The sequence below is a fragment of the Talpa europaea genome (genome assembly GCF_964194135.1).
Source record: "Talpa europaea genome assembly, chromosome: 14".
Classification (NCBI taxonomy): domain Eukaryota; kingdom Metazoa; phylum Chordata; class Mammalia; order Eulipotyphla; family Talpidae; genus Talpa; species Talpa europaea.
The window spans coordinates 19,114,918-19,126,452 of record NC_140082.1 but is presented as its reverse complement, the minus strand read 5'-3'; the positions used below and the strand labels follow the sequence as shown (position 1 = coordinate 19,126,452).

At 36.4% G+C, this 11,535-nt stretch overlaps 1 protein-coding gene across 1 annotated transcript in view; it reads right to left on the bottom strand.

Moving 5' to 3' along the window:
- Positions 1 to 9,897: 9,897 nt before the first annotated feature.
- The window catches only part of PIWIL3 (piwi like RNA-mediated gene silencing 3), a gene marked incomplete at both ends in the record, with an annotated part of 36,034 nt that continues 34,396 nt past the window's right edge, over positions 9,898 to 11,535 (bottom strand). The window contains 3 exons of the mRNA XM_084253225.1: positions 9,898 to 10,014; positions 10,185 to 10,332; positions 11,327 to 11,452. Coding sequence (XP_084109351.1) covers positions 9,898 to 10,014; positions 10,185 to 10,332; positions 11,327 to 11,452 — 391 coding nt within the window. The remainder of the gene's footprint in view (positions 10,015 to 10,184; positions 10,333 to 11,326; positions 11,453 to 11,535) is intronic.

Here is an 11,535-nt window from a genome sequence, read left to right as displayed (position 1 = left end):
AAAGACTTCGGGAACTATCTGACTCCATGAGGAAAGGAAATATAAGAGTTATAGGAATACCAGAAGGAGAGGAGAGAGATGTAGGAACAGAGAAAATATTCAAAGAGATAATTGAAGAGAACTTCCCAAATGTGAAGAAGGAGCTGAAAATTGATATACAAGAAGCAAGAAGAACACCAAACTTCCACGACGAAAGGAAAAATACAGCAAGACACATAATAGTAAAGCTCCCAAGAATCCAGGACAAGGAAAAAATAATGAAGCTGGCAAGAGGGAAGAAACAGATAACATTCAAAGGAAAACCAATCAGGCTGACATCAGACTTCTCCGAAGAAACACTACGGGCAAGGAGAGAGTGGAGGGACATAGTCAACAGACTCCAAGAAAACAGATGCCAACCAAGAATACTCTATCCCGCAAAGCTCTCCTTCCTCTTTGAAGAAAGAATATGGACCTTCCCAGACAAACAGAAACTCCGGAATTTCATTGCAACTAAACCCTCACTCCAAAAAATACTACAAGGAGTCCTAAAGCCAGAACCTCAGAGGGATGAATAACAATGAAAGAAGGCCAAAAAAAAAAGTTATTAAAAGAATAAATAAATAAAATCAAAGGAAAGACAAACACAATGGCAAATACAGATGTTAACATATCAATATTAACTCTAAATGTAAATGGACTAAACTCTTCAATAAAAAGACACAGAGTTGCAGCCTGGATTAAGAAACAAAACCCAACCTTTTGCTGTCTCCAGGAAACACATTTAGCTACAAAAGATAAAAATAGGCTCAAAGTTAAAGGATGGAAAACAATCCAAGAAGCAAATGGACCAAAAAAGAAAGCAGGAACAGCTATACTTATATCAGATAAAACAGATTTCAAACTCAAAAAGATAAAAAGAGACCCCAATGGTCACTACATTATGATCAAGGGGACAATACTTCAAGAAGAAATAACACTCATTAACATATACTCACCAAACGAAGGAGCACCAAAATATATCAGACAACTATTGTCCTCTCTGAAAACAGACATCAGAGAAAACACATACGTAGTGGGAGACTTCAACACACCACTATCAACAATGGATAGATCAACAAGACAAAAAATAAGTAAAGAAACCAAAGCTCTAAATAAGGACCTAGAGCAATTGGGCTTAACAGACATCTATAGAACACTAAACCCCAAAAAAACGGAGTACACATTTTTCTCAAGCGCACATGGATCATTCTCCAGGATCGATCACATACTGGGGCACAAGACAAACATCAACAGATACACCAAGATTGAAATCATATCAACCATCTTTTCTGACCATGAAGGCATCAAACTAGAAATAAACCATAAAAAGAAGGCAAGGAACTTTCCTACCTCATGGAGATTAAAAACCACACTACTGGAAGACCATTGGACTAATGAGGAGATCAAAGAAGAAATTAAAAAATTTTTTGAATTGAACGACAAGGAGGACACCAATATCCTAAATGTATGGGATGCAGCAAAAGCAGTAATAAGAGGAAAATATATAGCAATAGAAGCTCACATCAAGAAACAAGAAAGAACGCAAAGAAACAACCTAATCTCGAAGCTCAAAGATCTAGAAAAAGAACAACAAAAAACCCCAAAACCAGTAGAAGAAGAAAAATAATAAAAACCAAAGCAGAAATAAATGAAATTGAAACTAAAAAAACAATCCAAAAGATCAATGAAACCAAGAGCTGGTTCTTTGAAAAAATCAATAAAATAGACAAACCCCTAGCCAGGCTCACAAAGGAAAAAAGGGAGAAAGCACAAATAAACAGGATCATCAATGAAAGAGGAGAAATCACAACGAACACAGCAGAAATCAAAAGAATAATCAGTAACTACTATGAACAGTTATATGGAAACAAGTTTAACAATCTAGAGGAGATGGACAAATTCCTACAACTCTACAATCACCCAAAGCTAGATAAAGAAGAAATAGAACACCTAAACAGACCAATTACAATTAGCGAAATTGAAATGGTAATCAAAAACCTCCCCAAAAACAAAAGCCCAGGACCTGATGGATTTACAAATGAATTCTACCAAACATTCAGAGACGAATTAGTGCCTATCCTTCACAAACTCTTCCAAAAAATTGAGAAGGAAGGGACAATACCAAACACGTTTTATGAAGCCAACATTACACTAATACCAAAACCGAACAAGGACAACACAAAAAAGGAAAACTACAGGCCAATCTCCTTAATGAACACTGATGCAAAAATCCTCAATAAAATTTTAGCTATCAGAATCCAACAATGTATCCATAAGATAATTCACCACGACCAAGTAGGATTCATTCCAGGGACACAAGGATGGTTTAACATCCGAAAATCAATCAACGTTATCCAACACATCAACAAAAAGAAATATAAAAACCATCTGATAATATCAATAGATGCTGAGAAAGCTTTTGACAAAGTGCAACACCCATTCATGATAAAAGCCCTTGAAATTCTTGGGATACAAGGAACATACCTCAACATCATAAAGGCCATCTATGACAAGCCAACAGCCAGTATCATTCTCAATGGTGAAAAGCTGAAAGCAATTCCATTAAGATCTGGAACAAGACAAGGATGTCCACTCTCACCACTGCTTTTCAATATAATACTGGAAGTCCTAGCCAGGGCAATAAGACAAGAGAAAGACATCCAAGGAATCCAAATAGGAAAAGAAGAAGTCAAACTATCACTATTTGCAGACGATCTGATATTATACATAGAGAACCCCAAAAACTCCACAGAAAAGCTAATTCAACTCATCAATCAGTTCAGTAAAGTGGCAGGATACAAAATCAACACGCAAAAGTCAGTAGCCTTCCTATACACAAACAATAAATCTGAAGAAGAAGAAATCAAAAAAACCATCCCTTTTGTTATTGAAACAAAAAAAATCAAATATTTGGGAATAAATCCAACAAAAGAGGTAAAGGACCTATACAAAGAAAACTATAAAACACTGTTAAAAGAAATAGAAGAAGACACAAAGAAATGGAGAGACATCCCCTGCTCTTGGATTGGAAGAATAAACATTATTAAAATGGCCATCCTTCCAAAAGCAATATACAGATTCAATGCTATTCCAATCAAAATTTCAATGTCATTCTTCAAAGAAATAGAACAATTATTGATGAAATTCATATGGAATCACAAAAAACCCCGAATAGCCAAAGCTCTCCTGAAAAAAAAAGAAGGGAATGGAGGCATCACACTCCCAGACTTCAAAGTATACTACAAAGCCATAATCATCAAAACTGCATGGTACTGGAACAAGAACAGACATACAGACCAATGGAATCAAATAGAAAATCCAGAAATAAACCCACAGATTTATGGTCAACTAATCTTTGACAAAGGAGCAAAGAATATGCATTGGAGCAAAGAAAGTTTGTTCAATAAATGGTGCTGGGAAAACTGGGTCGCTACATGCAAAAGAATGAAACTTGACCACTACCTCACACCATACACAAAAATCAACTCAAAATGGATTAAAGAACTAGACATAAGACCTGAAACCATAAAATATATAGAAGGAAATATAGGCAAAACACTACGTGATTTGCACATCAAAGACATCTTTACAGACACATCACCCAAAGCAGTGATAGTGAAGGCAAAGATAAACAGCTGGGACTACATCAAATTAAAGAGCTTTTGCACAGCAAAAGAGACAATAACAAAAACAAAGAGAAACCCCACCAACTGGGAGAACATTTTTGCACCCAACACTAATGATAAAGGACTGATCACAAAAATCTGCAGAGCTGATGAGACTCAACAACAACAAAGAAAATAATCCAGTCAAAAAATGGGCAGAAGAGCTAAAAAGAAACTTCTCTGAAGAGGAAATGCAAATGGCCAACAGGCATATGAAAAAATGTTCAACATCACTTGTCATCAGGGAAATGCAAATCAAAACTACCATGAGATACCATCTCACACCAGTGAGAATGGCACATATTAAAAAAACTAGCAACAACAAATGTTGGTGAGGGTGTGGAGAAAAAGGAACTCTTCTGCACTGTTGGTGGGAGTGCAAACTGGTCCAACCACTGTGGAAAGCTGTGTGGAGATTTCTGGACCTACTAAACATAGAGCTTCCATATGATCCAGCAATTCCACTCCTAGGTATTTACCCAAAGGACACAGAAACATCAATTCCAAAGAACCCCTCACCCCTATGTTTATAGCAGCACTGTTTACAATAGCTAAGCTTTGGAAACAACCCAAATGCCCAAAAATAGATGACTGGATCAAGAAGATGTGGTACATATATACCATGGAATATTACTCAGCATTCAAAAAAGATAAACACATGCAATTGGCAGCAACATGGATGGCGCTGGAAGGGATCATGCTCAGCGAAATAAGCCAAAAAGAAAAAGAAAAATACCGGATGGTCTCACTCATAGCAGGAATCTAGAAAACTTAAATAAGGGACCAGGAAAATGAATAACTCTAAGAAAGTGAAAATCAAAATCAACTAAAAACTTTGAACCAGAGACACTTTTAGGGGGGCGGGGGTGGGAGGGGAGGGATTGGGGTCAGAATGGGGGGGCTGCAATTGTATGGGGAATATAACAATAAAATTTATAAAAAAAAATAAAAGAAAAAAAAAGATTTATTTACGCATACAAGAGCTAGAGTTTAAGTCAGAGTGCAGTGGGGGTGGGGGAAGCTGAGAGGATTCACCAGAGACAGTGTGGGGAGCAGAACAGGCAAATCTACTGAAAGACACTGCTGAGGGGAACAGTGGGTGAGCTGGCCAGGGGTCAAATTTGTGCTGCAGTGGCTGGTGATAGTTTGATAGCACCCAAAAAAAAAAAAAAAAAAAAAAGGTTGTTGGGAGGGCCAGTGCATCTTGGCTCATCGCCCCACTGGAGACTCAAAACCTTGTATCCAGCAGTGGGTGGAATAGTTGGGGAGCAGAAGAGAGAAGTTTGTCATATACCTTGACAAGGGAAACCCAGGAACTGTGTAGTACCCACAATCTTTAGGTGAGACCCTAATGGAGCCTACAATTACATCACTAAGTCATTGAAGTGCAAGAGTGGATGGGATTAAGGTAAAGGTTTGTTTACTCAGACTTTGTGTGAAGTTGATACCAAACTCAGGTCCTTTAACTATCACTTGCAAATAAAATGCAAGAGACAAGAGCTGGCATTAGGAAAGCAGACTTCCTAAGGGCCTGATTGAGTGGACTGTGCTTTCATTCCACCCAGTGAAAGTGGGGTTAATGATGAATGTACCCTCTATCACCTAATGATTGGTAGAGTCCATTATTTCTGTATAAATGGAAAGGCAAGATAATACCTGAGGGTAAAGGCATGAATGCATGGGTTGTGCAATTAGGGGGATCCAATATTCTTTCCAAAAGCTCTTTGCTCAATTATGCCAGATACTAAAAAGTTGAAGCCATATGTAACTGCGATTACTCTTACTTTTGGAAATATTAAATGGAAACCTGCAAGACTTAGAGGTCTCTCTCTGGCAGGCATTCTGGTCATACAAGATGATGATGGAGTAGACTAAGGACTGAACAGAAGGACTAAGACTAAGGACTAAACGGAACTTTAGTAATATGCCTTTGACTTTAATTTTCAGGTTACATTTGCCATTTTGCAATGTGGTCTAACACTAGCATTGGTGATAAGGTTATAATGCCAATATTGACAGTAAATGTATTGGAACATTGAGCTAAAAGCCTATTATTTGGACCCCACACTCACTGCTCCAGATATTAGGTATATTCCCGTTGGCACTGCGGCTTCATCTTATTTAATGCTATACCGGTTCATTTTGCTAAAAAATGAAAGACCAAGAGAAGGGAGGGTAGATAGAAGCTGCCTTTCAATCATGTGCCGCAGTGCTCTTAAACAGAAAATGGAAGGTGGCATCAAAGAATTCAAGCCCCCTGAGCAACTCATGCCAAGCAGATTCATTAGGAAAAATAGCTCTGTTCCAGCCGGTGCCTGGAAACCAGAAGACCACAGATGCACCAGACATTCCTGGGTCTAGAACAGTGTGCATGGCCTCTCCTGCCTGCGTAAACTGGCATCACAGCCAGTGGTCAAGACCACTCCCCCCAAAAAAGAATGGGCTCACACCTTTCACATGTATGTCCCCCCATTGCACCCACCACCAGAGCACTATAATCCTGTAAACCCATAACCTATCATTAGATCACTGAGTTTAATTTTCAATTAGCTCTTCTGTTTTTCTTTCCTTTGGTCTGTTTAGCTCTTTTGCCTATTTTTTTATTTTTTGTTGTTTTCTTGTTGAGTTGTATAACTCCATTGTAGATCTAGGATATTGGCCCCTTGTTGGATGTATGATGTGCAAATACTTTCTTCCATTCAATAGAATCTTTTTTTTTTAAAGATTTATTTATTCATGCATATAAGAACTGGGGTACAGGCCAGAGGTGTGTGGGGGGAGCAGTGAGTGGATTCACCAGAGACAGAGTGGGGAGCAGAACAGGCAGACTGACTGAAATACACTGCTAAGGGGAGCAGCAAAAAAGACAGGAGAGGTCTGCTGCACCATGTGGGTTGCTCCCTGGCCAGCTGGGAATCGAACTCATGTTGAAGAGGCTGAGGATAGCTTCATAGTGCTGTGCTTAACCCCTTGCACCCCCAGGGAGGCCATAGAATGTCTGTGTTTTAATCTGTGCCTTTCACCACGAGTGCTTTTTAATGTGATGTAGTCACATTTAGTTTTTACTTTTGTTTCTCTTGCCTTTGTACTCAAGTCCCCAAAAACATTCCTGAAGCAATGTAGAGTATTTTGCCTCTGTTTTCTTCTATGCATTTTATAGTTTCAGGTCTTACATGCAAGTACTTGAGACATTTTGAATTAATTTTTGTGTTTGGTGTTTCTCTTGAATTTTTAATTTGATGTAGTCTCATTTGGTTATTTTTGTGTTTGTTTCCCTTGCCTTTGTACTCAAATACTGTTCAATGTTTCCCCAACAGTTTATTGAAGAGACTTTCCTTTTTTCATTGTATCTTTTTAGCTTCTTTGTTGTAGATTAACTGTTCATATGTGGGTTTGTTTCTGGGTTCTCGTCAGTGTATCTATTTTTAGTCCAATACCATACTGTTTTGATTACTATTGCTTTGCAATATTGTTTGAAGTCTGGGTGATTCATACCTCCTTCTTTCTTTTTCTTTTTTTCTTTTTTTTTTTTTGGTCAGAATTGCCTAGGCTATTCTATATCTTTTTATGATTCCATACAAATTCCAGTAATGTTTGATCTATTTCCTTGAAGAAAACTATTGTAATTTTGTTAGGGATTGCATTGAATCTATATATCACTTTGGGTAACATGGTCATTTTAACAATGTTAATTCTTTTTTTTAACATTTATCATTTTTTTACATTTTTTAGACAATATTTGCTTCCCTCCACCCCCTCAGATTGAGTCCCCCTAGAATTTCCTTCCCCAAGGCACCCATGCACCATCACCACAGTCCCCTGTGCTCCTCACTCCCTCCCTCTCACCTCTTTCCCTCCTCCTTCCCTGCAGGATGTCTCTGGTTTATAATTGTGTTTTTGCTTTGTTGTGGTTTTTACTGTTACTGTTTTTTTACACTGATGTCTTATTTGGTTCCCCTATATTCCTAAAAATGTTGATTTTATTACTCCAAGAGCATAATTACCTTTGTTAATTCTTAGGAACTTAATTCTTTTGGTTATAAATGGGATTGTTTTATTTCTTAGTTTGTTTGCATAGAGGGATGCAGAGACTTTTATATATTGATTTTGTAGTTTGTGACTTTACTGATTTATTGTTTAAAGAGTTTAGTGGAGTCTTTAGGATTACCTATGTTTATTATGTGATCTGTAAGTAGTGGTATTTTTACTTTTCTAATTTGGATTCCTTTTATATCTTTCTCTTGTCTCACTGCTCTAGGTAGGACTTCCAATACTATGCTGAACAACAGTGATAATAATGTTCTGTTCTCCGCTCTGGCTCTGGTGAATTCCCTCACCCTCCCATGCTTCTGGCTGTGCCCAGTGCTTGTATAAATAGATAAATAAATCTTAAAAGGACAAAGATTTTAAAAAAACAACAACCCTGTTTTAGTTAATTGTTTCCCAAGGTGTTATGTCTTAGGAAGTGTGATAACTGCTATTTGTTTCTAATGGAGTTGAACGTGGCTGACAGGTGGTAGGAGCCAGGTACATGGCAAATGAGGGAGTAAGTCCCTTTGTGGGGTCTTTAAGTATCAGAGATGTGATATTATATTTTTAACAATTAAAGAGCATGCTGTACACATTGTTTTATAATGTTTGCTTTTTACTCAACCATCTTGGTTTTTACCAATCAATAAACTTGATCTCATCTAATACCTGAAACACAATAAAATACTTTCCAAGTGTCAAAAAAAAACAAAAAACTAATGGGCATCCTTTTCTTGTTATCTGATCTTAGAGGAAAAGCCTTCAGTTTTTCACCAGTTAGTATGATATCAGCAGTTGGTTTGTCACCTAGCAGTCTAAGAAAAATCAAGTGCCCTAGTCCCCTAGTCATAACATATGGTCATTTATCTTAGGAAAAAGAACATTTTTTCCCTAATCAGTGGAGTAAGAAGACTAAGGCCAACATAGATTTTTAAATGAAACAATTCAATGAGTTTAACATGAATGCCTTTATTGAATCACATTTTAAATCTACAGAACTAGAAGTGTTATGAATAAATGATGTTTGTATTTATAGGACACATCCAGGAAAGTCTTTGATAACTACTTTGAATTTGTTCCTTCCAAGTTTTTATATATCTCTTACAAATGTATTATCATAAATCAAATTCTAGCTCCACAAAAGAACACGCTGCCTTAACTTGTTGTTAATTATAGAACCATCTTCTACATTTATCATTATTGGTTATGTATCATTATTTTGATGACTTTTTGCATCTTATAAGACAGTTCAAATTACAAATGTAAATTGATTAACTTATAATCAAGATAATTATATTGTCTTAAAAAATAAGAAAGGGTATGTTTAAGGTTAATCTTATTCTCCCCACTTCCATACCATTCTATTGAGTATAAGAGGATGGAAAGGCTTTACATATTATTTCTTAAGTACATTGAAAGAAAGCTTTAAGTGGAGAGGAGAAAAATATGTCTCATTTTCAGGAAAAACATAATAGCTGTCTTTAACACCTTACTCAAGACACTTCTGATTATGACACTCTTGGATTTGTCAAGAGAATGAATTAAACAGAAATGTTAATAGAGTTCTTAATTTCCCTTCTTTGTGGAAAGAGTGACAAAACATTTTAATGTTCCTAAGCCACCAACTTTTTAATCACATAGCTCTCATTACAGTTCCACCAAAAATACACTCAAATTCCTACCTTAGCAGAGAACAAGCATATTTCACACATAGTTTTTTTTTCATTCAAAATAAAAATTGCTATTTTTAATATTTGCTATCCCTGAAAACAAAATAAATGTTTCAAAAATAAATATAATTTTCCAAGGAATTTACTTGTTCACAGATGTAGTCTCTCTTCATCTGACTAATGTTCAACATTTGCCCCCCAAAAAATACAGTAGTATGGCTTTGAGTGTAAAGTGTTAAGGCATTTTTAGTGATAAAATGGTCATAATAATTTGAAAGGTCAACTGCAAAACAAAAGCCCCACACTCAGTTCTCCAGTCTGGAGAATAGAAGTCTCCCATTAGTGGGACTATGGAAAATAGCAATCGTCACTGTAAATCTTCTCCAAGTCCAATCAAGAATAATTAGTGTTTAAAATTATGCATCTAGGAAAATTAGATGTACAGCTTCAAAAGGAATAAAAAATTTACAAATTGTGGTTTTCAACATCCCATCAGGCTTTTTTTCTGTCGGTCAAAGGTAAAATAGACGGTCTGTCAGGGAAAGATGTGGCTCTTGGTGAATGCTCTGACCCACAAGGTAAGCCAGTTTGTGGGCATAGTGGCAAGGAGCAGGAACTCTGATGATACCCTTGAGGAGAAATAAGAAACACCCCCACCACCACACACACAAATTTAAGTTTGTATCCATTTTCCATAAATTTAAATTCGCAGATAGTAATTCAAAGATTCAAAAAGTATAGATTCAATCTTGAACAATTTTATACATCTGAAAAAAACCCAGTATCAAAAGATACTTACTGACATATTATAATACATGTGGCATAGTTTGTAAGTTAGACACTGTATTTTATCTGGGCTGAACTCAAATGTGTCGTAGATGATATTGTAATGAGTGGGGGTGACAGTACCATCTTTCACATGCTGACTTATGATAAAAAAGTCATACCTGGAATTACAGAATAGGAGAGTATCACTTATTTAAGAAGAAAAAGAACACAGCAAAGCCTATTATCTGAAGTGACATTATAGAAACCCATCTCCTAGAAAATTTTCTTCGTACTTAAGAAGGCTGGCTATTAAGCAGTCGTTTCATAAAGCAATTCTACAAAGGACAGTGAAATCATTGACCCAGGTAAACACTCCTAGGATGGAGACTTAAAAGCACATGTACTAATCAAAATCAACAAGCAACTATAAACCAGAGACACACTATGGGGGCCAGAGTAGAGGAGGGATTAGGGTCAAAACAAGGGGGGTGAGATTGTATGGGGAATATAACCAAGATGAAAATGCATACATTGTGAAAAAATGATGTAAAAATATATAAAATAAAAATGTAAAATATAATAATAATAATAAAGCTTATGTACTAATGCCTAGAGGAAGAAACATAAAATGGGCACATCTGATCTGTTCATAAGTAACTGGATTCAGAGATCCAGGGGTGGACAATTCCTGCCTCTCCCTAAGAATCACCAGAATACAGTCAAGCTTCCTACCTGGTAGAACTGCAAGGGTTTATAACTTATTATAAATACTGGATTTATTTTTATGTGTATCTTAATGTTCTTGATGTTTGTCATGCCTGTCATTTGTTTTCATTAATCTTTCTCTGCCTCCCTGTAATTTGACTTCATTTCTCCCTATCTGCTGATATAAATGTCCTATTTTGTATCCAATTGTAGTTTGCAAAGTTTTCATAATTGACAAGTCTAAAGTGTGCCAGAAGTTCAGCCATACTTCCTAACAGCTGAAGAATCTTAGACTGATATATTTTTTTCTAATTTTATGAGAAAGTGATTGAAAACAGAAAAATCTATAACCCAACTTATCAGTCACATAATTATTAACCTTTAGATCAGCTCTTCAACTCATGCAAATCTTAAAAATTCCTGTTACTGTTTAAATAAAGGAAATTTTTAAACAGAAAGATGGCTTACCATTCCCTATGTGTCAACTCTACATCAATCACTGTTCCTGGAGGTGGATTTCCAAATCTTCCTCGAGTCTCAATAAAAAATCTGGTATTTATTCGTTTCTTCACCACAATAAAAGTTAGTGCGAAACTTAAAAAAATTATGATCAGTGTCACTATGTTTCTACTCAGTCCTTCTCAGCAGCATTCAGCTGAAACATCACCTATGGGGGA